This window comes from Pimephales promelas, chromosome 6 (assembly GCF_988280905.1).
Source record: "Pimephales promelas chromosome 6, fPimPro1.hap1.1, whole genome shotgun sequence".
Classification (NCBI taxonomy): Eukaryota; Metazoa; Chordata; class Actinopteri; order Cypriniformes; family Leuciscidae; genus Pimephales; species Pimephales promelas.
In genome coordinates, this window is record NC_142774.1 from 15,685,516 (window position 1) to 15,712,793 (window position 27,278).

At 37.0% G+C, this 27,278-nt stretch overlaps 2 protein-coding genes across 10 annotated transcripts in view; one reads left to right on the forward strand and one right to left on the reverse strand.

Moving 5' to 3' along the window:
• The window catches only part of frem3 (Fras1 related extracellular matrix 3), a 30,734-nt gene extending 26,297 nt beyond the window's left edge, over positions 1-4,437 (forward strand). The window contains exons 19-24 of the mRNA XM_039649554.2: positions 457-584; positions 714-848; positions 996-1,122; positions 1,242-1,429; positions 2,098-2,244; positions 2,343-4,437. Of these exons, the coding sequence (XP_039505488.2) occupies positions 457-584; positions 714-848; positions 996-1,122; positions 1,242-1,429; positions 2,098-2,244; positions 2,343-2,870 (1,253 nt within the window). The 3' untranslated portion in view covers positions 2,871-4,437. The remainder of the gene's footprint in view (positions 1-456; positions 585-713; positions 849-995; positions 1,123-1,241; positions 1,430-2,097; positions 2,245-2,342) is intronic.
• A 124-nt stretch (positions 4,438-4,561) lies between these two features.
• Positions 4,562-27,278, reverse strand: part of gab1 (GRB2 associated binding protein 1) — an 81,298-nt gene continuing 58,581 nt past the window's right edge. For 5 of the 9 annotated variants that reach the window (XM_089132156.1, XM_039649563.2, XM_039649561.2 and 2 more), the window contains 9 exons: positions 26,858-27,083; positions 23,737-24,377; positions 21,258-21,352; positions 20,839-21,142; positions 17,379-17,462; positions 13,871-13,964; positions 13,247-13,373; positions 7,537-7,665; positions 4,562-6,406 (listed from right to left, as the gene is read on the reverse strand). In XM_089132156.1, the coding sequence (XP_088988282.1) occupies positions 6,248-6,406; positions 7,537-7,665; positions 13,247-13,373; positions 13,871-13,964; positions 17,379-17,462; positions 20,839-21,142; positions 21,258-21,352; positions 23,737-24,377; positions 26,858-27,083 (1,859 nt within the window). In that variant the 3' untranslated portion in view covers positions 4,562-6,247. Of the gene's footprint in view, positions 6,407-7,536; positions 7,666-8,467; positions 8,544-13,246; positions 13,374-13,870; positions 13,965-17,378; positions 17,463-20,838; positions 21,143-21,257; positions 21,353-23,736; positions 24,378-26,857; positions 27,084-27,278 lie in introns of those variants that run through there. The other 4 variants (XM_089132159.1, XM_039649559.2, XM_039649562.2 and 1 more) reach the window with 4 other exon arrangements.

Sequence of the window (27,278 nt, forward strand, 5' to 3'; positions counted from 1 at the left end):
AGCCGGAGCTACTTTTCTCTGTTTATGTAACTTAATTGTTATATGGCAAGCCACGCAGGTACTGGGCTATTCCGCAGGCGGACGGTATGATTCAGGATAAGACAAAAACAAGGTTTGGAAAATGGATTCATGAAGTTCATTTTATAATTTTTGTCCCTGAGTGCACTTTACAATGCCATCTACTGTTTCAAATAAACAGTATCCAGATGGCATTGTAAAGCCAGCATTTTTTCACAGATTGCTTTTAAAATATTAATTGGGGTTTAAACTTTGCCCAAATAGAAGAAAAATATATCAGGTAGGCTACTACAGTATCTTTAAATGTGTAATTGAATGCAAGTGACTGTGAATATTATTTTAGATAAATGTTACTAAAATCAAACTGGTTTTGATTTTTTTTTCTGAAGTTATGTTTACTTGGAATTTGACATGTCTGGGATGTGTATTGGCTTTCAGGAACCACTTTGTCCTCTATGGTAATGTCGGCGGACCACCCTGGACTCACATTCACTCTCTCCCTGGTCAGAACTGAGCCCACTTACAACCAGCCCATGCAACAATGGAGCTTCATTTCTGACTTTGCTGTAAGTTTAGTCCCATTTTTAATTACTTTATTTTATTTATTTCATTTACATACTGTCAGACATAAAATTAATGAATGGTTATACATTTTATGAATATTAAAAAGGTAAACTGACTGCATGTGCATGTAGGTGAGAGACTATTCCGGCACCTATACTGTGAAGATGATTCCATGTAGCGCTTCACCTAATGGGGAGTTCAGCATACCCCCAGTGTGCCACCCGAGGGAGCCTCTCACCTTCGACATGGACATCCGCTTCCAGCAGGTTGGTTTCAGCTCCTAGTAGTTGACATGTTTCTTAATAATTCAGCTACAGATCTACTATGATGTAACAGCATGTTCATCTAATCCTGTCAATCCCAATGAATATACATGATGCATAAACTCCTGCTGGTTTTGTGCTTTTTCTCAGGTGAGTGACCCTGTAGCAGCAGAGTTTAGTCTGAATACACATATGTTCCTGCTGTCGAAGAAGGAGCTGTGGCTGTCTGATGGCTCCATGGGCTTTGGAGAGGGCACAGACACTGCCTTCGTGGAAGGTAATAGACATCCAAGAACAATAATAATTTAATTAGTTCAATTTATTTTAGGTGAAAATGACTGAATTCAGTCCCTGTATTGAGTGTAAACTAATTGAATCAAATTGGTTCTCCTCTAGGTTCTAACATCTTTGGGCGTGTGATGGTGGACCCAGTGCAGAACCTGGGTGATTCTTTCTCCTGCAGCATTGAGAAAGTGTTCCTTTGTACTGGTGCGGATGGCTATGTACCAAAGTACAACCCTACAAATAAAGAGTATGGATGCCTGGCTGATGCTCCATCCCTACTTTACAGACTCAAGATCTTGGTAACTGCTTGTTCTGCCTTTTATACAATTCATTGTGAATGTGAATTCATGATTTGAATAGAGCAAGATCAAAGTGTCAATGAAAATGCTTATACCATTTTAGAAATGTAATGACTGCAAAAAATTGTATGTGGTTTCGAAAAAGTTTTTTTCTTCAACCCTCCTGGTTTTACCCTTTTTTAATTAACATGTATACTTTGGGTATAGTTGTACCACATGACATTTACAATCTGAACTAACCTTGCCTTGTCAAGACCAAATTATATTATATTATATTAAGAAACTTATTGAGCTTGGCACAGTCTTGTACTCCAGTTCCTCTATGATATAATTTCCTCTTTTGGGGTGTGTGTTTCTGCACAATTTTTGTATGTAGGTTCCACCATAGGATTTTGATATGTCAGACATTTATTTTTCAAAAATTAATAAGCACTGAAGCAGTTTTTTTAGTTTAATAAAATGATTACACTTTTTTTCTTTCATTGTTATATTAAAATTGTATCACCTTGAAAATTAGTTTTGAAAATTGAAAATAATAATAATAATAATAATGCCAGAAATTAGAAACATGCTCATCAAAGATTGGGTGTTTTCAAGTAATTGTATGTAACTGCATGTAAAGTAAATTTTGTTGATCACCAATTAACATGTTGGTCTTTGAACTTAAGGACAAAGCTCAACCAGAAACTCAGGCCACCACATTTGGAAATGTCCAGTTTGATGCCAGCTTTGCTTTGGATACCCCGGGAGCCCTGCCTTTGGTCAGACAAGCTGGATCAGATGGTTTCACCCTGTCATCATCTCCCCTCTTCCAGGTCAGAGACTCACCATGTTTTATAACAATAAACTTAGAGATACCCTAAGGTGCCCAATTTTCATCTAGAATATTAAGAAATAATGTTTAATTCCTCAGGTCGCTGCTGGCCGGGAATGGTTCATCCACACCATCTACACCCTCCGTTCTAGAGAGAACGCCAACCGAGGCATTGGTAAAAGAAGCCTTGAGTACCACCACGCTGTATCCTCCGCCGTAGCTGACCCTGGCACCCAATCCCGTAAACGTCGCGCAGTCCCCGACCCAGAAGCTTTTGACATCGGTGCTGAGAATAACCGAGGCACCAACATTCAGCATATCACAATCGACCGCTCAAACCGACTCCGAGTGAGCCAGCCATGGGGTCGTGAGACTGACCTAGAGCACCCCCTGGTGGAGGGGAGCCTGGGTAAAGGTCCTGGTTCAGATTTTTCTCTTCCCGCTGGCATGTCCACATTGCTCGGGGTCGCTGGGCTCATCCTGCTGGTATGCCTGGTTGTAATTCTGGTGATTCTCTTGATGCGACGCAAGAGGAAAGAGAAAAAGTACCCAACTTATTCCACTTCGTCCTGCGCAGCATACCAGCAGCAGCCCACAAGACACAATGTGGACAGCTCTGAGGTTTAAACCACTCCTGTTCCTGGCAAGTGATTTAAGACATGCCAAAACTTAACTCTCCACATGGTGCTTTCTTGTCAAGAAGCATTTGAAGTTATGGAGATGGAAATAATGAGATCTAAAGCCAAATGACACCATCCAATATATGGCTTTTTTGGGGGGAAGGTTTCACAGCTTCGTTGAAGACATCTTAACTCCAAGACTCCTCATACAAACTGGTCAAACTAAAGGAGGTTGCTTGTTGCCTTTCTCTTAAGATTAAGTTTGAGCTTCGTAGTACTAATTTTAATTTAGCGTGCTCCAATCAGTAGATCTGTGAACCAGAATTGGCGACAGAAAACCCGCTCAGACAAACAGAGTGAATCTGTGCTTCAGCTTTTGTCAAACTCAAATTATCTGCAAATTTAACAAGTTCTGCTCTATAATATTTTATTATATATAAATCCACCCTTTTGATTTCTTTTTCAAATTAAAAAAACAGCAACAACAAAAAAACAACTACTTGTATAAATAAATAGAAAAATATATAAAAAAAAATTAAATGGTAAATTTTCCCCCATCATGAAATATGTTGGGGATCAATAGCCAAAAACAGCAATCGCAGCAGTTTCCCAGGCAATTTAAATGTTCATGCAGGATCATAGTGTCTTTTATTTTCATTTTTTTTAATCAGTCCATTTTAATTTAATTCGATTTGTAACAGTTCTTCTTCTGAATGTGTGTGTGTAAGATTTAAGCAAATTGAAAGATGCAAGAACTGGCTTCTTCGAACATTTATGTAATGAATATATCTATTTTTATATGTTCCATGACATGAACTGCTGTGTACAACAGCCAAGGTCAGCGTTCCCGCATGATCGATGTGTTGCTATGCAAAGGGAGCGTGATGTTCAAGTTCATAACTATTCAGAATGTACTTATTTTTATACATTTTCAGGATGCTAAAATGTGGTTCAGAATCACACATTAATTCTGTGTGTACATAGTTGCCTGTTCTTTATCTGAAAAAGGAGAGACTGGTGTTAACAAAAGGTAGTACATGATAAAATACACCCTGATAAAACTTGAAAACTTTTTTTTAAGAAATCATTACAGATTTACACAATAGAAGCAAAGAATGCCGAATATTCAAATTATAAGCATTTATAGCATTTTATTTTGTGGCTTCCCTTCAGTTTATTGTTTAATGTTAGTTATTTTTCAATGTATTAATTTAATTGTAAGACACAAACCAGCCAACATTTTGTCATTTTAATCTCACCCTATAATGGAAATCACTAACACCAGGACAAAAGAGTTTGAAACCCAACAGATTTAAAGTCTGTCAGCTAATACACCAGATTAGCATTGTGTTTTAAACAAATATATCAATATGACACAATATGTTTTTGAGAATATTGTTTAATTTCTTTTAGTGTCTTTATTGCTGATGAAAAGAATTCTGTCAAGATACTTGGATACTTGTTTCAAGTGTTTAAAATGTAAATGCTTACTTCTATAACCCGTGACAAGTTGAATTACTGTCATTTAACATGTCCCTGTGTCTAATTCCAAGTGCATTGATTAAAGAGCCATGGTTGCAGTTGAGGCTCACTTACTGTATAGGGACCGATATCCATCAGGACACCATTCATTTAGGGTATAATATTAACACATAATGTTCAATGCCATTGAAAACAAATCATCACAGATTCCATTAGTTGCAATGTCAGCAGTAATCTCCTGAAATATCATTTTTATTGAGTTTATTTTAAAATGTACATTTCTTTCAGATTCATTAAAAAAAGATATAAAGCATCAGGGTCTAGGGGCTCAAAGAAAAAAAAAAAAGATTTGAGTAAAAGGGAAACAATATAGGCACAGCTTTGAATCAAAAGACATGCTTGGAAAGCCTATCGATATATACAGCAGAAGCCACCAACGGTGTTGCAACACTTCAAGTGTCTTCTTGGCTTAAGAATGGTAGTTAGTAGAGCTACTTTATTTTACACACACAGTAAAGTTCTATGCTGATGTATTCTGTATAGATGTATTCTGATTTGAACTAAAAATCACTGAATGGATCATATTTACAACATTCAAAAAAAGTTGCAATGGTAAGGCAATTAGTTTCCAAGAGTTGTGGAACTCCATCTGAAATAAATTATCGAAGTGGCAATACAATGCATTGATAGAGCAGTCACACAGAGAATGCAGAAACAAAATAAAATTCCTGAAACTACTAGACCGGCTTTTCCTCCCCTCTATGAAGGCATCTCATACAGCACAAAGCCTTTGTAAGAATATCTTGCGTCGTAAGCAATTTCAAAAAGGTTTCTATGAGAACATACGAACTGCAACACTAAAGACATCATCTATGGCTGCAAAATAAAATAAAATAAAAGAACTCTGTTAAACCTTTCAGTGAGTACCTGACCTCGGCGCTTTCTGTAAATTGATACCTTGCTTGAAAACAAAGGAGAGAAAATTAAACCAAAAACATAAAACACACACACAAAAAAACTTCGAGAATTCTCTTCTCTGTTAAAAACTATCACAGTTCCTGATTCCACCAATAACATTTCATAGTTTCGGATACCATCTCAGACCGTGTAGACTTCTATCCTGCAGAATCCACACCTTAGCCTTAACATACTAGATATTAGATACAAATAAAGGACACTTTTATTAATGTACATAACACTTTATACAGTCTGCCTGCTGTCTTACATGCAAATGAAAATCATTTTCAAACAAACTAACTCTTTTCACCTGTAAGTAGATTCGCGGTTCAAGCAACTCAAAACCTTTTGATTGCACTACCGAATTACACTTGAGGCCCAAAAACAAGTGAAACCTCGATGTCTGAAGGTTTCATATTATCATGGAACTATATACACCAAAAACAAAACAAAAAAGAAACCTGTTTGGCCTCCCACGTAAAACACATCCTAAAAACCCACCTTGGCAGATTTGTGAACATGGAACATTGTGAAAACAACTGACATGGAATAATGTGCTTTAACACCTCGATGGGGGAAAAAACGAGATCCATGAATCAGAAACTGTCTGAGTGGATGGGTGAGGGGCAGTGTGTATCTTTATATTACGAATAATGCTGCTCTGTTAGCACAAAATCTACTGGGCTTTCAGCCAATAAGGCATTGTGAGTCCTTCAGCCCCTGTTCTGTCCATCTTACTTCGAGTCTGTCAGCTTATACATGAGAATCCCTCGGATCAGCTCTCCCCTGCGTGGGTGCTGTCGTCTAGCAGGAAGCAGTGTAAACTAGCTGATCTGGGAGCTGTGACCTAGTCGCTGTCACGCACCTGTATCTAAGATCAAACATCCTCCATTCCTCGGCCTCCCACGAGTCCTGACCAAGCAGAAAAGAGGAGAGAGGTGGGTGTCATTTGGGCCCTTTGCTGGGGGTGTCTGTCTCCGTCGACTGCCGTCCGTCACTCCAGGCCTCTCGTGTGCTCTTCAGTGCTTGCGTTCGCTGCTGATCCACCACCACATAGTCCACCCGCTCATCTGATGCTGAAATACCAGTCCCGTTACTCTTCTTCTGGAAGGTGAAGATATGACAGATAGTCAAAACTGGTCTTGCCAGAATTACCAGTACTTGGATTGCAAGTTGACTCTAAAATAATAATAATAATAATAATAAAATTCTACGATTATTTTGTCAGCATCAGTAATGTATAGAACTGTCTTTTTCATTAAAAAACACATTTTTAATATATAATAATAATTATATATTAATTAAGAATAATTCATTGGAAAGGGAAAGAATTTTGTAAAATATATCAATATAATATCAGTTATCGGATGATATTGGATATTTTACTTAACATAAATGCTAATTTACACACTTTTTACATTTAGATGACTTTTTCTGTAATGTAACACTAACAAAGTTAATCTTTAAAAATTCTAAAAATTAGAAAAGTTCAAATGTAATATTAATAAAAATCTTATTTCATACTGTAAAAATGCCACCCTTAGCTAAGTTATTAACACTCTGTTGTTAGACATTTCATTAAAATAAAAAAAAAAATAAAAAAAATAAATTTGCACTTTATTTAAATAACATGTATGTTATATAATTATAATTATTTATCAGTTATCAGTCATAGCATAAATAAGTAAAGGCTTAGACAGACAGAATTATAATATCAGTGCATTCTTTACTTAAATGAGCAAAATTCTTTAATTTGCAAATATTAATATTTAACTTTTTAAATAAAGGAGTGGGGATAATTACAATATTTAAAAAGCTAGAAATTAGGGGATGGGGACAATAAACAGGTGCCAGTATAATGTAACAGCTGCCACTCATTACAGTCTCTTGTCTGCAGAGAACGATGGGAAAAACAATAATCCTCAACTGGTGTATAATACTTTCTTAATAAAAAAAGGCCAGAGAATGACCATATTCCATCACGCTGAGAAAAGAGCAGATTTTATTCCTGCTATATAATGATCAAAATAGTAGTGGGGTATAATCATAGAGCCTGGGGATAATAGCACTGGTGTCAACATATATTATGCCCCCCATTGTTATGCTTGTCAGCTATAGACAGTAAAAGGCATGAGGTAGTCTGAGTGACTCCTTGGTCAAACCTCACAAACACATCCATCCATAATAACTTATTTTAGAGTTTGTCTAGTTGTGAGAAATTTGTCACATCTTACCTTCCGAGGAGGAGTCGATTTCCCAGGGTCCAAGTCGAGGTCCAGGTACTCCACCTGCTTGTCTCCTTTGGGCTTCACCATGGGACTCCCACCTCCATCAGCATTCATTGGTGCTCCTAACTTCATGTTCTGAGAGATCAAATAAACAAAATAATTACAAAAAAAAAAAGAATATAAAACGTTTACCTAATCAATGGTCAAAAAGGTCATCAGAATTAGTTATTAAAAGATTTATGCTATTGGTAAATGAATCTACGACAGTGCTACTAGGTGATGTAAGTGAACATTTCTAATCTAACTATCGGCATGTGGTTGTTCACCCAACACTCTTTATGATGATTCAATTGGTACTGAGTTCCTTACCTTCATATCAAAATATGAAGGGAAGTCCTAAACTGTTTCAAATTGATGTGAGAGCTTCATAATTCATTAATGATCCATTTAAGTTAAATTCAACAGGATGGAAAAACCACCACTGCAGATGACAATTTGACCTCTAAAGTGTTGTTTCCAAAATTATTTCCTTAAATTTCCATGGTGTGAGTCATACATGTAATAGATGTGTGTAGTATGATGTGGTTTTTTGATGCATGTTCTTCAAAATATATGAAATGTTATTTCACTCTGCAATATTTACTAACTCAATACAAACCAAATCATCAAGTGACTGTCAGGGGGAACAACACTGCATTGCTAATATAATGCATACTGTATATAATTGATAAAAAAAATAAAAAAATAAATAATAACAAAATACTTATAAGAAAGATTATCATCATCATTCATCTACACTCAAATTAGGTTTCACTCATGTTGAAATGAACGATTGTATACCCAATAGAAAAAAAAGAAGAAAACTGTCTAATGGTGTTTCTCGTGGAATTTGTCAGGTCATACACTAAGTTCAGTCTACTTTTGCAAGCCTGCTCACCTCATCCAGCTTGTCTAGATCTGACACTTCTCTCTTTATAGGAGTGATGGGAACTGTACAGTAGAAGGACTCCTCTCTACAGAACGGAGGAACAAGGAGGAGAGGAGGAGCAGAAAAAAAAATCAAAGAGTAAACAGGAAACAAACAGCAAAGGCAAGCAGAGGAACTAGAAATGAAAAATGCAAAACACAGATGAGCCAGACAAAAGGATGAACAAAGCAAGGAACAGAATGCAGAAAATGAGAAACAGAAAAACAGGCAGAGAAAATATTTTCCCAGGTTTTTGGCAACGGAATCCAGTGCATCAAAAGCCACACTGTGCAGTGTTATCAACATCACAGCTGTAAGCTGTTTGCTTGTTATTTTACAGCTAACATGCTAACATGTTAGCAAACAAAACAAGCCATGCACAAAAAGGTCCATATCAGGAAAATGGTCCATTAATAGAAATAAGAAAACACATTAATAAACAGGAAAGTGGAAAAGCAAAGATGCCCCTTCAGGCTAAACCAAGGAAACAAAAAAGAAATGGAAGACAGACAACAAAAATAGCAGAAATAAAAAGAAAAAGTAAAAATAGAAAAAGCAGCGAGGGGTCCTTCTATCCAGTACACAGATCACAAAATATCCCATCAATTAAAGGGGTCATGAACTTTTTTTTATTTTTATGACATGTTCTTTGAGGGCCAACCTATGTTAGCAAGACTTTTTTTTTTACATAAACAACAAGTTAGAATTAATAGGCTATTTTCAAACCTGTTTTTGACCCTCTCTTTTAAACACTCTGTTTTGATAGGCGTGCCACATTCAAGAAACAAATGCCCACTGCAATGATTGGGTAACAATTTTGCATATTAAAATAATTTTTAACATCCTCACCATTACACGTGGAATTGTTTAGAAAACCTCTGATGTTGAAAAATGGCAACCGGTGAAATTTAGTCCGGTGAAATTGAGTCTGATCCCGAATCAGAAGACAACGAGCCTACACCTCAAATATCAAGGATACTCTAGCCTGCAACAGCATGGAAATTAATCATCTTTATTTATATTTATCCCATAGAATTTAAACAAAGATGCTACAGAAAAGTGTTTCTCGTTTTCAGTTGAAATATTTGCCAACTGTAAAACATTTATTTGTATTACATATACTTTTTTAAGTCTTGGATTTGACAAATAAAGTTGAAATATTTATCTCAGCTATAATTGACATTTCTTATGGTGTTTTATGAAAACAAATTATGAATACACAAAATAGTTCATATAGTCATTGTTTATCCTTTTCGATCTGTAAAAGGCAAGCAATAGTGATGCATGGTAAAAACCAGTGTTGGTTATTTGAAAAAATAAATAAATAAATTAATTAATACATGAATAAATAAATAGCTACTAATAAAATCTTCAACAGGTAAATAAATGACTGTATTAATTACTTTTAAAAAAAGTATTGCTTTACATGGTAATTACTTTCTAAATCCCATAACAATTGACCAGTTGAGCAATACAATGCCTGAAATGAAACTGCTCATTTAATTATTTCAAATAAATAATATAATAGTTTAACAAATTATTCTTGAACTGACCAAAGAATTTAAAGGGACAAGATTAAATTAAAAGCATACATTTTATCATTAGACGTTTCATTTTAATGTTAAATCCATTATTGTTTAATATAGATTTGCTATAGTCTTTATAGTATTTACGTTTTCAATGGAAAAGTAATTAAATTACAGTTATTAATTACGTTGTGATGAGATAGACCCAACACTGGTTAAATTGTTGTTATTAGTGTGTTCACCATTAGTACTGTCATTTCCAATATAGTTGGCACTGCATCATCTTTTATTTTCAATTTCTCTGAAATTCTTAAGTTGAACTGTCTAAAAATAAAGTTAATAAATAAACCGTGTCTTGCTGACACGGTCTGAAAGTTCAGCAATGCTTTCCTAATGTTCAGATCACAAGGAAGGCAATGCAAAGACTGTTTTCCCACATCTTGTAGTAGGAATCTAGGAGGCACCTCTATTGTTTTGTTGCTCGAGTAATCCTGTGTTTGTATCACTGTCGTATTTACTCACCCTCCACCCACCCTTCCTCTACATGCACAAATCGGTGGGCGGGGCTAAAGAGGCAATGATGTAGAAGTTGGCGTTGATCGCACTATGATGTCATACGTGTCGTTTTGGCAGGCTTTTTTTTTTTTTTCAATAAAAGCTGTTTTTGGACTAACAAAGGTTTGAGCTCTGAAACTTACAGGACGTTCTTTTATAGTACAATGTCCTCTTCTCTGTCAAAAGATCAGGGAACATTTGATTCTTCAATTCATGACCCCTTTAAGATTTCTGGGAACTTTAATTCTCAATCTAGCCTTTGTCCCTAATAATGAAAAACAACAACACTGAATGAATTGTATGTGTGTGTATATATATATATATATATATATATATATATATATATATATAGTGTGTAATTTAGATTTTAAGAAAAAAAAAAGAAAGAAAAAAATAGATTAAGAAAAAAAAATAGAATCAATGACCATGTTTATTTCAAAATCAAATCTGATGAAAAAATAAATTGAAGAAAACTAAGAATTCTAAGAATCATTTAATGTTGCTATAATATTTTCAAATACATTTTACCCGTTTAAAAGTTTGGGGTCAGTAAAACCTTTTTTTTAATTTTACTTTTTACATTAAACAGATCAAAAGAGACCGTCAATCTCTTTACATTTGTACTAATATATAGTTGAACAATATACGTGATACACCGATACCACTTTTTCCAAAACGAGTCCTATGCAATATTTTTATTTTTAGTACTTGCTATTTTCATTGTATTTTATAATTTAAAAAAATAATGGGCATAGAAACCAAAAGAATATAAATAAAATGTGTTGACTTAGCCAATATATATTTCTTTCAGTCATTTTCATGCCTAATTATGCCTGTTAAAATGTTTTGTAGGAACCACTGTTACTTTCAAAGTTCATATTATTTATCTATTATATTTTATCTTTAAATTAATAGCACAATATTTTGAGCTGCTCCAAAGGGGCTCAATCAGTCAAGAGCAGTGAGAGATCTCTGTCTTTTGTTAGATTAACATTGAGGACAAAGACAGCAGTATTCATTAGGCTGCTGTCACTTTAAGAGCTGCTCATATCCAACATACTGTTAGACACACGTTTTCTTTTTAACCGTTTAAGTTCACTTAAGACATGGCCGACTATATTTTACAAGGATACTTGCCTATACGAGCATTTTGACAATTTTGTGTGAATGTGTAGGAAACTATTTAATAGGCTATTCGCGTGCTGTCTGAGAGGCAGCATTCTGTGTGCGTGCTTCGGATGTTTGCGCACAGAAAACCACTTGAAAACGTCATGTGATTACTATAGTGCCTTTATGGAAATGTAGGGAGCCATTCATTACACACAAATCACGTAACAGTTCATGTCTTTACACATATAACTTAGTTTTAATAAAATAATGCATGTCTGCTGAGTGAATGATCAACAATCAAGAGTATGCTACAAAAGTGCTAGCTCTCTCCCTCTCTTTACTGTTAGATACTGTTAGTAATATGCTCCTTATTTTACTTTCTTTGCTATTGTCATATCTGACTGAACCACAAACTTTCCAGCAATGCCAGTGAAAAAAAGGATGTGTGCTCGACAAGCTTGCTCAATCACAGCAGGTATATAGGGAAATATCGAATTTGTTTATCATTCTATTAATTTAATATATTTATTTCACAGACATCCTTCTTTGATATATCCATTTTGCTCTCCGTTTGCTCTGTTGTCAGTGTTTCTTTGTCGCAAGCACTGTACTGAACACACTGCGTGGTATCGTTTGTTGATATCAGAGCATTTTAATGAGTACAAGTTAGGGCTGCACAATTAATCGCAATTAACATGGAAATCGCGCTTAACTGATTTGGATTATTGCGATTATGAATATTTTGAAAGCGTAGCTTGTCAGTGACGTATGGCTTTGTGATCTGTAGTACATGCTGCTCCATCTGAAACCAAAGCTAGTAGTTTGAGTCGCTTATAACATTTGAAAAAGCAACACATATTAAACATTTTTCCAAACATAAGCATTTATGAACCTCTTGTCCAACAAAAGACAACATTTAATGAATCAAAGCATTTTAAACTTCTGTTTAAATGACATGTGCTGTCTACTTCTGTGGCGGGGCATATATGAGGTGTCTGCACAAGAGCGCCCTCTGGCTTTCAGATAGAGCAGCATTTACTACCGATCAGCCGTGCTGCACTGACAAGCTGCGCAGAAAATAATCACAGCCTTTGCCAAATCACGTGTGGTTTCATTTTGATTAATAATCCAGCTCTAGTAATGGTACAAGTACATGTGCACAGTATCGATACTAGTATCATGCATCATGAAATGGCTCTTTCAAACAGAAAACAATATTAATATTAGTATTATCAATATTTTACAATTTTGCTGTTTTTACTGTATCTTTGATCAAATAAATGATCTTTTGTAAAAAGAGACTTATTTTAAAAAACATACCGACCCCAAACTTTAGTCTAAAATTGTAGTTTTTTTATATACATATATACACAACTTCTAATTTTTTTATATATATATATATATATATATATATACACATATATACACACAATTTCTAAAATTTTAGTTTTTATATATATACACACTGAATATATTCCAATTCTGAAAGCAATAAATGTATATTTTTGTGGAAAAATTGCAATGGTGTTTTTTTGTTTTGTTTTGTTTTTTTACATACTGTTTCATCTGAAGACATATTAGCGTGTTGCATGGTTACATAATTCTCATCACAGTCGTCAGAGTCGCTGCTGGAGGCAGTGCTATGCCCCGAGGACGGTCTGGGGGCCGTGGTACACCTAGAGGGGCTGAGCAGCAAGACAACATTTACATTGCCGCCCGCTCTCTCTCTCTCACACACACACACACACACACACACAAAGAACAGCAACACAAACTCTAGCTGTCTGGATTAACGCATGTTCTGAGCTCTTTAGCTGATATTGAGGAACCCAAAACACACTGGCAAACACAGAAATCCACACACACACTTTCAACAGCCTTTCAGACACATGAGTCACGTAGCACCTACATCAATGTATTAACTCAATAAATAAAGAACACAATTCATGGCATCATTTGACTGTCATCATTACCACTTTAATTATAATGTGTTGCTAGGTAGCGATGACAGTCCAATAACTTATAATCATGACTACTATTTTACTATAATGGCATGTTAGGACAAGACTACAAGAATGCATGAATGATTAGTTATTTAGCCTGTGGTGTCTGTTGCGTGGAGGCCATGCAGAACCATGCTTAATTGCTGATCTGTTTCAGAGGAAACATGCCCAACACTTACTCCCTCGTGAAGGATCTGGTCACGGGGGAACGGACCGGTGCCGTATACTCTTCCCACTCAGGTAAAGGCTTGATCTCCAAAGGGGCTGGCTTAACTGCAAGAAAAAACACCAGTTTAATTCTGAAAAATGTTCAGATGACATAATACCAACAAAAGGTTCGGCCTAATTAACGGAATTTTCCGTCATTTTAGAGACGGTGCTTCCCTGCCATTGATGGAATTTTACTGTTATCTATGTTTTCAATGTTATCCGTTAGAGGGCACTATAATGCATCATCAAAACACAGACAAAAAGAAGCAGAAACAGGTGGTTGAAGCATTGCTTAAACACATGTTGCAGTATTTGACAAAGCAAAATTTTGTTTTTGTTCAGCTTTTTGTTACCCACATTCAAGTGTTGACAAAAAAAAAAAAAAAAAAAAAAAAAAAAAAAACAACAATGCATGAAAGGTAGAATACCTTTTGATAGATTGCATGTTCAGATACTCAGACAACAAGATATTCTGGGGGGCATGAAAGTTTTCTGGTGGCGGAATATATTTATTACAAAAATAAATAAAATAAATAAAGTGCTGGCGGGAAAAGGGTTAAACAAGCAGAACAAATAATCTGTGCATACATTCTTCAAAGAAACACTCAAACATATATGGTTGCAGTGAATTCCATGGGACAAGATACTTAACATTAGTTATAAATATTTAAGTATTTAAATAATTAACTAATTTAAGTCATTTATGAGGGTTCAGGTTGTTTGAAAGAATAAATAATGCTTAATTGTAATATATACAAATGCTATTAAAATATGAAATATATGTGAGGAATCCACATGCAGCTAATAGTGAGTGTTTAACCAGTAGAAGGTATCTGTTATAAAATTAGTACCCTTTCCTCAGTGGGACATGTTTGTTTCACTCCATTTTTTTCTTCTGAGGGAAAAGCCAGACCACAGCTAAATAAAGGTTAAAACGAGTGATAATCAAACACATCCTCTTTTCTGCATTTTCTCTCATATAAGAAGCATCTGATTCAGTTATCATCACAGCTGGCCCGACACTTTGCTGAGCTGAGAAGCGCCCAAACTGGCAACTGAAGAGCTGTAGTTGGCTGAAACGCACACCAGCTGGTGCCAGTGTGTGAGGGAAGAGAGCACAGACTGGTATGCATCTCAAGGCCCTAAGTAAACTTTTTGGGCACATAATGTGGCTTGAGAACACTAGATGGTGATTCATTTATATGAGTGTTTTATTGTTTTTACAGTATCTTGAGCATAAGAGACAAATGATTCTTACTAACCCCAAACTTTTGAACGGTAGTGTATCTTTGGACACCCTGATGGCAGATATATCCTGATTCCATTAAATGAAGCAGCATCAGGAAGCTCCCAAAATTCTAACCAGACACCTGAATTGCTCTTTAGACTATTAGTCATGATAGGATTCATCCGCCCACTGCCAGCTCTTGTCAATGACTCAAAAATGCTTCTGCAAATGTGTTGGTTAAGTGTTTAAGATGTTTATGACTCGTGGGGTCAGTGAGCGGTTTTAAAAGTGAAAGGTGTTTGTAGAGACTCTGATGATTGAGTGTTTAATCAGTTAGCTTTACCTGCGGTATCAAGAGTGTTAGCTTTCCTCCCAGACACAACAAGCATCACTCAACCAAAACCTAGAAACCTCAACTATTACAAATTCATTTGCTTAATAACCAGCAGACCAACCATTTAAAAAAACAAACCCAAAAGCCTTCAGATGGACTGGAACCTGTGCACACAACAGACAAATGCAACGGATAGACAACAGTAGTAACTATGAAAACGAAGCTCCTTCACACACTGTAGGTAGTTAAAGGATTAGTTCACTTTTGAAAAAACTTTTGCTGATAATTTACTCACCCCCCATGTCATCCAAGATGTCCATGTCTTTCTTTCCTCAGTCAAAAAGAAATTAAGGTTTTTGATGAAAACATTCCAGGATTTTTCTCCATATAATGGATTTACATGGGAACCAGACGGTCCAAGGTCCAAACGACAGTTAACAACAGTTTCAGATGCAGCTTCAAATGTCTTTAAACGACACCAGACGATGAATAAGGGTCTTATCATGCGAAACGATCGGTTATTTCAAAACTTATTCCAAAAATTTAACTTTTCTAAGGACAAATGCTAGCCTTGCTCTATTCTGTGAGGCGCGTTTGCAACGTCACGTAATACGTAATTACGTTCAAAAGGTCACGGGCGACGTAGCCGGAAGTACAGAATCAAAATCGTCCGACATCGTTGTTTTACCTTTTAATTCCTTTTTTGTAAACGGCGTTTGAGTTAGTTTTCACGTTCAACCTATGCTTTCAACTTGTAAACACTCTGACTCTGTACTTCTGGCTACGTCGTCCATGACCTTTTGAACGTAATTATGTATTGCGTGACGTTACAAACGCGCCTCACAGAATAGAGCAAGGCTTGCATTTGTCCTTAGAAAAGTGACATTTTTGGAATAAGCTTTGAAATAACCGATCGTTTCACATGATAAGACCCTTATTCATCGTCTGGTGTCGTTTAAAGACATTTGAAGCTGCATCTGAAACTGTTGTTAACTGTCGTTTGGACCTCGGACCGTCTGGTTCCCATGTAAGTCCATTATATGGAGAAAAATCCTGGAATGTTTTCATCAAAAACCTTAATTTCTTTTCGACTGAGGAAAGAAAGACATGGACATCTTGGATGACATGGGGGTGAGTAAATTATCAGCAAAAGTTTTTTTCAAAAGTGAACTAATCCTTTAAGCTATGTGTGTTTGTGTGATAGACTATGTTTACACAGTCTTTGGGATTGGAAGCCATTTTTACAATGAACTGTCAAATTTTTCTTACAGTAGCACAAGGTGCTTAAATATCCCAGATAGCAAACTGACATTGAATCAACGTGGAAATATGACATCGAAACAACGTTGATCTGACATTGTTTTGCTCATCGAATTAACGTTGAACCAACGTCAGATGCGTCATTCTTTCAAAACTAACGGAAAATCAACTTGAAATCAACGCGTTGTTTCAACGTTATGAAAGCAAACCAATTTTCGATTTCATTTAGCTTTGAAGAATGCCGCGTCTGACGTTGGTTCAACGTTAATTCGATGAGCAAATCAACGTTGTTTCAATGTCAGGAGAGACGTCGTTTCCACGTTGATTCAATGTCAGTTTGCTGTCTGGGATGGTCTCTGTATGAAAGAATAACCTGTAAAGTGATTTTTATTCTATAAAGGTGTGAATAACAGCCAAAGTAAATATTTGCTAAAATATGTGATAAGTCCTTAATGTGTTTCAATAGCAGGTATCATGTGTACACACACACACACATACAATTTTAACAGCTACCTACAAGAGAGATAACCATATTCTTTTGCTGTATTTTTTCTATTATACATTGTGTTGTTAGAGCTTGCTGGAACCTTCAAAAACAAAACAAAACAAAAAAACACCGCAGACAATGAAAGTAGCATTCTGTCGAGGTACGTACCCTTACGCCGTCTTGAGAATTCACCTATGGTTTGGGAGTCGGTTCGCTCAAGACCGACTGCTCTGTTTATTTTAGGGCTCTGACCTGAATTGGTGAGAGAAAACTTCTTTGTTACATGTCTTCTTTAGAGAAATCGGTCCTGTGTTTTCTTCTAAACTTCACACCCATGCAATTTAGCACAATCACGGCCACCTCCGTCACCTGGCCTCTTCTCTTTTCCCGCACAAATACGTGTTGGGCTGCTGCCATGGCAACAACTCTTCATGCATTTAAGACATGCGACAAACAAGGCTTTCCCACAAAGACGGACTTGGGCGAGACATGCACAGGGTTAAACAGACACACGTGGGTGAGTAAAGCATTCACACCAACCGACGACACGCCAGCATGTGGCTCAGCCTCAGCCAGACAGAAGGGTTCAGTAATGTCTTTGCAATTTTAGAAAAATTAAATCCAACATTTTTGTTCTGCTGTACGCATGTACATGCCACAAGAAAACACCAAAAGTCAACAGTGATGATGGCCACAATTAAACAGACCAAAAACAAAAGAAGAATTAATTTCCAAGATTGAAGGAGATGTGAATATTCAGGTAAAAGGTCAGATAAAAGGAGAGCCCAGACGGAACAGACACTAAAATTTGAATTTAGCCAGAAAGCTAATATAGAATAGCCACGATAAGGACAATGAGCAAAGACAAACACGCTAATACACAAAGTATACAACAACTGCCAATGAAATGCCACCAAAGCCATTTGAATCACACCATGTTCAGCAAAAGCTTGCAAATACATAAACAGAATAAGCTGTGGCCTGAAGAGCAGCAGAAAGGACTCCTTTTACAACATTTGAGAAGGATGAGAGAACAGTGAAAATTGTGCTTGGCCCATGTTTAAAGAAAATTTCAAAACTGATTTTTCAGTTTTTCACTACTAGGCCAAATGTGTGTGGACAACCTAGCATCATACCAGTATGCACTTGTTGAACATTTCAATTTAAAACCATTGGCATTATGTTGTAGTAGCTTTGTTTCCATGCATAGTTGGAATGTAATTTACGCCAACAAAAAAAAAAAAAAAATTAAATTAAAATTTAATATGGAAAAAATTGCAAATGACGCAACTTTCCATCCATTCAAAAGGATAAAATGGTCATGAGTAAAGAAATGGCATTTGGGGTCTTTTATTAAAGGTGCAGTAAGCTATTTTGCAACAACGCTGTTGAAAGTGCATTGCACTGAGCAAGTGCATAGGGGCCGTGTCCACTTATGATGGGGGGAGGAGAGAGAGTGAGCAAGAGGGAGATTTGAAGAGAGAGAAAGACATTAAAAAAAGAGAAAGTCTACCAGAAAATTAAGGGTTATGATCAGGCAAGATCTTTAGAACCCGCGTTAATATTAGACAAGCTTTCCAGTGCTGGAGAGACCAAAGCGGGAAGGCCTGAGAACGGATGCCGAGGCTGCGTTGTTTCTGCTCCGTACGTGTGAAATATTGCTTTTGAGTGTGTGTGCTGCTGAACTTGCATTGCGTGTTTGTGCACTATGGGGTCGGAGCAATGAAGTAAGGGGGGTGTTTGTTTGGTTTGATTTCAATAGAGTGCCAAAGTTACGACGTCACACTGTAGACCAAAACGCGGAAGTGAGTTAGCATTTTAGCACTCCTGGTTCTGTTCTGCCAATTTTTGCTGCCTTGTCGAAAAATGCTACCGTAGCGCGAATTGATCACAGAATGCCGATTAAAGTCGTATGAAATAGAATTATAATATAATTCTAAGATATGAGTAGCAGCTGTATACTGTAGACTACTGTTTTTATTTTTAAAACGGTGTAAAAATTAAAAATTATCATAAAATATTCATCTTTGACTTGTCAAAGCATCTTTCCTCATAGTAACTGAAACTTTCAGTTATTCCTTTTCAGCTGGCTGACCGTACAAATATTCATATGATAGTAAGCATTTTTTAAAGGGAAATTATACATTATAACAGGAAAATGTACCTCTTGTAAAAAAAAAATAAAAAAATAAAAAAACGGAGTCTGCACATGCGCATAACCGGTAAGTAGCAAATCTCGATGGGTAGCATGAATTGTCAGAACACCCTGAAATAAGGTCTGTGGTGAACAAAGCCTCTAAACATTTTCACGTTTTGATCTATGACATAGAACACACAGTTATAACCAGATTGTGTTTTTTTTAAACTTTATTGTGTCTGATTGTGTTTTTTAAAAACTTTATATAGGCTTAAATTTGTATACATTTTGGATTCACTTGTAAAGATTATCTTGATAGACAAAACGTGTAAGGATCACAACTCTTTGTTAAACACAGATCTTATTATTTTTTGCGATTTTCCAAAAGTCTATGGGGAAAATGCATAGCTTTTTGATCGAGGGAACCCATGCGCCGCTAGCTTCCGAGTAAAAGTGACGTCATCACTTCGGCACTCTATTATCAAGAGTGTTTAACCACAACTTTGAAAAAAAATTGCATACTGCATCTTTAAATGTATTGTCTTGTCTTGAAGGTTTAGAGCACGCTTCAGGTGTGCCACTGATCGATGGCAGATGCCTTATGTCTGAGTGACAGATCGTCAGAGGTAATATTAGCCAATCATCTGCGCTACTTATTTAGTCACATGACTTGAAGTACCGGTAACGTCACAAGACCTTCTTCAAACACATCAAGCTATTTAATTGGCAAATGTGTTTTCATGGTAGTTTATGAGTAAGTATATCTAATTACATTTTCAGGAACATTGCATTGCTGTTTGATATTATGCACCTGCTAGGCAAAGGTGTCTCTGAAATAACCAAACCTGTTAATATACTTGGTGTAAGCATAGTTATGGCTGTGCGGTGCATCTCTGCATGCAAGTTGCTGCCTCTTGCATTAGTCAGCTCTCAGAAACAGTAACACGAATGAGCGCAGAGAGCTGCTGCCATTAATGTTAGGATCAATAGTGCTGTCCCAGCTGGCTGCTGATGTTTCGGGCCTGCTTGTGCAACTTTCAGCACGTCCCCTTTTTCTCTCAGACGAGATTGAAATTCCCCTCGCAGGTCTGGCCATCAAAGAGGTCTTTCACTAAGGCACAATGGGGACAGAGGTGACCGCTCCAGGCTAACAGCGCAGACAGGCTCCCTCACACCCAATGCTCTGAGTCTGTGGACAATAGCTTCTTTCATTTGTGAGGTCACATGCTAACGATTAAAAGGCAAAGGCCACTGAAACTGCAGTGCAGACTAGTTCGCATGGCGAACTAAATGTGAGTTATGTCCGTGTGACAACGAGCAGTCTGAGATCACAATCAACGTTAGTTTCAGAAGCGGACGGGAGGTTTCATAAGCATGGGCCGGCACCTGTTAGTGAGAAATGTGTTGATGAGAGTTGCTGTGCTGAAGAGATGCAAGCACATTCACACAGTTATATCACCCACCACAAAAGAAACAAACCTCAGGGCTCACCTTTACGGTCAGGTTTGAGGTTGCGGTCTACAGGTGGCGGTTGGCATTCAGTTATGTGCATTGGTCTGCGTGGCGGGGTCTTGGGGCTGGAACGGAAGCCCATGTGGGCTGGAGGGGGCACCTGTTTTCCGAGAGAGGAAAACTCCACTGTGCCTGGTGTCATGGGCACGTAGTTGGGCTCCTGAATGGGTTCTGATAGGCTGCCGGAGCGGTGATGTGACGAAGAGTGGACGCTCATGGGCACATAGTTCTCATCCATCTCCTCAGTGGAAACACCTCCTACTGGCATCATGCCTTTATTCTTCTGCATGGGTCAAAGAACAGGGAAGAAACTGTTAGGGATAATTGAGACTCTTGAAAGATGTGACATAGCATTTTAGAATAGATAAATAGAAAATGTATTAAGTAAGAAAACTTACAAAATAGTTGCTCATGCTTTCATTAAATTCAAACGAACAACTTTTGTCTTGGGGGAAGGGACGGGGTATATCATAGCAGTCTTGAGATCCGTAATCTGTGAAATAAATAGAAAATAACTGAACACTGTCAAAAAAAAAAAAAAAGTCATTGGCCCTTTTATGCTCACCAAGGCTGCATTTATTGATCAAAAATATAGTAAAACAGTATAGTTATAATGTGTATTATTACAATTTTGAAGAACTGATTTCTATTTAATACAATTTAAAATTAAGTTTATTTCTCTAATGGCAATGCTGAATTATCAGCATCATTACTCCAGTCTTCAGAGTAAAATGATCATTTATAATCCTTTTAATATGCTGATTTGCTGCACAAGAAACATTTCTTATTCTTATAATTTTTTTTTAACAATGTGAAAGTCTATACTGTCACTTTTGGTCAACTTAATGCATCCTTGCTGTATACAAATATTAATTTATTAAAAAAAAAAAAATGTATTACTGTCCCCCAAACATACATGCATACATACATAGTTATTGGTATCTGGTTGTGCGTTATTATGGAGGCTTCTGTGAAGAAGTGAGTGTGTGTAAACAAGATGTAATACAATACCACAATGCAATACCACTAAACAACACTAGAGGGCCGCCTCATGACTACATGACTCCGTTGCTGCAGTACAGACAGCTTGATTACCTTCTATTAAAATATCCTGAGATACTGATTTGCAAGGCAATGATGATACAATAATTAATATGTAGGATCCCAAAATAAAGATATTCACAGTACATTATGGACAACTGTAAGAAAACAAATATACAAGAAGCTATAAAAAAACTTGTACATTGATTCTTTATCTGCTTTGATGCTTAACACATATCTGTCAAACAGATATGACAGAACAAACCTGTAGTAAAATCAATGACTACAATGCAAAATGCCTTACAGTCCGAAATATTTACATTATTATACACAAGCATTCTGAGGTTTGGGGTCGCTCTCTTACAGTATTCTCACCAAGGCTGCATTTCTTTGATCAAAATTCGAAATAGTTAGGGCTGTACGTTACTGTCCCAGTGGATATGTTCTGGTTCGACCAAAATTCTGATTGGTCTATTTTTTATTTTTTTTGGCGCGCTCATTTTATCAGGTGAAAAGCACTAACTGCTAACGGAGGTGTTTTCAGAGTACCCCTATGCTCTCCTATGCTATACAAGTATAAGTATAAGGCTATACGCTGATTTCACACAGCTGCCATTTTGAAATCGAAAGTGACGCTCCAGTTGGAAGAACCCTGGAAGTAACGGTACAGAAAAACAACAATGTCTTTGACTACCAACCTGAAGCTGCTGCCGCAATTTACACTATTGGATGATAATATCCAATATAGGATATGTACATAATTTGTTCCTGCTTAGGTTGCCCTGTTTGTTTTGAGTAACGTTAGGCTATGAACATATCAAAATTGGCATATTCAGTAATGAACTTTATTTAGTTTGACTGCTCTTGATCTGGTTTGTTTAATAAATATTCTTTATTATTATTAAAGGACATGCCTTTTGTGTTTATTAAGAGAAACGTTAAAATCTATAGTCTGTTCATATAGACGGTTTTTTGGGAACGCCCCCGGGAACGTCCTGTCATGTCATTTGAATTTAGCCCGTGGGGGAAAACATTGCCTTGACGCTAATTGAAATACACACGACAATCATGCAGAAGAGTTTCTTTACCGCCGATAAACAAACAAATTATGAATTGAAGTTCCATATCCTTTCTAAAAAACACACAGAACAGGAAAGGAGGACAGGAACTTGTAATTTTTGAGATTACTGTGCGGGTAGATCCCCATCCCTGTGTGATATAGTGGGTGTTAACCTCATATTAAGCAGTGGGCCAAATGTCTACATCCCAACAATTTTTTTAACATAATTTTTAGTCGAAAATTTCAGGACTACAGTTGACCAAGATTTTCTTTGGTTGAGTACAGCCTATAGTATTACAATTTATAGTTTTATATTAATACTTTTCAAAATATATTCCTGTGATGGTTAAGTTGAATTTTCTGCAGCCATTAATCCAGTCTTCAGTGTCACATGAATGATCCTTCAGAAACCATTCTCTAATATGCTGGAACATTTCATATTACTATTAATTTAATTAAGTGATACTTAATATTTTAGTGGAAACTGATTTTTTTGGGATTCTTTAATGGAGAGTTCAATGGAACAACATTTATTTCAAACAGAAATGTATTGAAACAAGTATTTATTGTAATAAGTGTTTATTTATTTAAAAAACCTACTCCATTTACTCACAACCATTATAAAGTTCTGCATGGAGTCAGTATTTAATATACTGCTGTTACACATATGCACGTTATCTAGAAGCCAAAGTTTTGCAATCATAATTAAGACTTCTGTAGATTTGTAGCTTATATTGTTACTGAACATTTGGTTTAACCTTTTCATATCACCTCACCTATACGCAGGCGTGAAGAATCCATTGTACCAATGGTGTTGCTTCTTAGTGCTTTGTTCCCTCCCGCACTAGACGGCACACAGTAATTCCCATCCGTCTCAGACACCGACCGTGGCACCGCATACGTTTCCGTGGGCGACCGCTCAGGTGGGACTGATCCAGTAGTCAGTGAAGGCTTGGGCGGGCGAGGGGGGGGTACCACGTCTGAGGCCCCTGAAACAGCCTCCACCCCGACTGTACGGGGAACCTGGTAGGTGCAGTTGCTTCCAGGTGTGGGTGGAATATCATAGCTGACCGACAAGTTCCGTAACTGGGCCTCTAAAGAGGGTTTCCGACCAGGCGTGTTAAAGACATATAGTTCAACAGGCTCACTGTCAGGAGCGGGAGGGGAGGATGCCAACTTCGGCGGCAGCAGCACAGTGTCCTGAGAGTAAGTTCGGGGCAGGTGGTACGGGCCCTGCGAGTCGGCCGACGACGACTGCCCGCGCGAAGGAGGAGAATCATAGAGGGTATGCTGGGTAGGAAAGAAACCATTGATCGAGGCGTGCTTAGAAAAGGTGGAGGTGGGCGTGTAGTGGGAAGGGATGTTGTCATTACAGTCGGGTTCAGAAGAGGTAGACTTGGAGCAGTCGCCATGGGCCCTGCAAAGATACCGACTGTCAGTAAAATAACACAAACTGAATATATATTACAACAAACTTGCAAAGATGAAAACACCTCATCAAACACATACCACGCTATTCATGTCAACATGCTGCCTGAAAATAACTTTCTTCGTTATGAAAATAGCAATTCACATTAGACTTAACTTCAATATACAAATCTCAGTTTGAAGTAACAAGGCATTTAAAATGTATAATGTACAGTCAGACAGCCATTACTGCATAATAGATAAATCCTAAAATGGTTTTATTTTGAAATAATGACGAGGTGACTATATTATGCAACTTATTAAACAACAACTTGGCATTTAAAGGTGCATTCAATAGTTTGGTGCTAAATTTAAAAAAAAAAGTTTACACAAAAAATAAAAAGTGATTTTTGTGAAAAGGCACTTGAATGGTGTATATTCAAATGAGAAAGACTGTCACCTACAAACACTTTCTAAATAGTTATATATGTAGCAGATCACCCCCCTCAACGTATTGCAATGACGAAATGGTGCGACCTGCTGTTTCACTAAACGTTGAAAGGAATAGTCACACTCATTGGCTGCTTGCTGCCTTGAAAAGTGAAAATTACATAATGGTACACACCTTTTGTCATGTCTAACCAGTTGAGAATCAGTACCTGTACAGCCAAAGATGCTGAAAAGGTCTGAAGCCAAAATAAAGAAAGACAGGGAAAGACGTACGGCATACAGGAAGTGGAAAGACTTTATGACGGAGAAAATCCAAAGCAGTGATGCCCATGTTAATTATTTTTTGTTGGACAGGTAAAGGGAATTAATTATAGAACAGAACACTCTCTAAAACTCACTACTATCAGTGTAATTTACATAAAACTCAGACAATCATGCTAATCCACAGCGATAGATGGCAGTGCAGCATCTAACACCACTGTGGCATCTGTACAGTCCATGAAGAACAGCAAAACCAACGCAAGCTAAACAACTACTTAATGCATTAGTATTATAATAGTATAGACGACAGTATCATTGAAGACCAAACTAGTCGAGTGCCATAGACTATTGCCAGTAACCAGGGACAATGGTCAAATATCCAGTTTAACGATCATTACACAATATTTTACCACAGATGGTTTAACCAATCGCTTAAGCAATTGTTATCAAGTACTTCGAAGTTAGGGTTTCCGTTGTCCGGTAATCGGGAAAAAAATTTAATGTCCGACAAAATTAAATCTCTCTGGTCAAATTGTTCGATTACAAATTGCGTAATAATGACACAATACGAATTTAATAAATAGGACTAAAATGTAGGGGTGGAAATCTCTAGGCACCTCACGATTCCATTCGGGATGCGATTCGATGCGAAAGTGATTATCTGATTCTTGTGTGTGTGTGTGTGTGTGTGTGACACTAAATATTTTGCTTTAAAAGTACAAAGTAATGACCCATAAATAATTAACGTACAATACATTTTATTAACATTGCAAAGAACAAACTGGAAAATAAATGTGTGCCTGAACTATCAGCATACTTGTAGTAAATGAATAATATAACAACGACTGGTACAGTCGAGTGTTTTTCCTCCGAGTGGAAACGTGTCATATGGTTTCTCATATTTGATCTCTAGATCTCTTATTTAATAGCGAACTAAATGAATGATCTGCTAGTTAACTGGAAGTGTTTTATTTATTTGTATTAGGTACATTCGTGCCTCAATGTTTCAAAAAGTGAATGTGTGTGAAACCATAGTAAAAAAATCGGGCATTCATGTTGTTGATGTTTTTTTCGTCTATTTGAAAGATAGGCCTGATTATGTCATTTTTTAAGTTACATAGTCAAGTTGAGGAAAACATGAGGCAGGCTAAGAGGCGATATTTGACCGGCATAGCATCAAAATGTCCGTAAAACGAAACCTCACCTTTTTTTTTCAAGCGGAAACTCTGAAGCTTCTAGATATACAGCTAGAACTGGCAAAGTTAGTGCCAAACACAACCATGCACATCACATTTCACACAAGTCCCAGTTAAAACTATGCATACACAAATATCAACCTTTTTTGCTCAGGAAAATATTTGTTTTAGTAACTTATTATAATAAGTATGCAGGCTGCTGGCCAAATATGTGTGGTTTAGTAGTGTATTCTTCACACTGATGCTCTTCACTCACTGACTGTCAGGAGCAGCGCTCCGGCTCTCACACTCCTCCAAAAGCAGGTATTCCTGCTCCTCCTCCCCTAGAGAAAGAGGAGCGACTGGACTACACACCACACACAAATACACACAATGAGCCCCTTATATCCAGATTTTCACCCATAGCACCTGAATGGACCAAGAAACCTCTTAGTAGAGGTGGGCGGCATTCACATTACATAACACTTGGTTTAAAAACAAACTCAAAACAGTAACAGACCTACATTACAAATTATTGGAGGAGCCGCATTCTAAAATAACCAATACACATCTGTGATGCAATGTGATGTGTTTCCAGTCTTACCTGTTAGGCTCAGGTTTCTTGCTCTCACAGTTAAGTAGCCAAAGGTAGTCCTGAGGCTCATCCATACTGGAAGAGGACCCGTGGGGTCTAATGCTGACAGGCTGGTAGGGAGGAGGCAGGTTGGCCAGTGCAGAAGCCCCTAAGGCTCCTCCTGGCCCTCCACTAGGGGCCATATCCACCACCAGACCCCCTGGAACATTTACTTGGTGAGAGACCTTTGTAGAGTCTTTAGAAAGAACAGAGGGGAGAGATTAACATTGGGCTTTACACTTTAGGAGATCACAAGCTTTGAGATGCACTTAAGATTAGATCAAACTAAGGATAACACTGCTTTAATCAAAAGCTTTTGCTGAAAACATCCCTGTAACAAAAAAGATTAGTATTGTGAAAGGGTCACCACGGGCTGACATCTGGTGAGCTA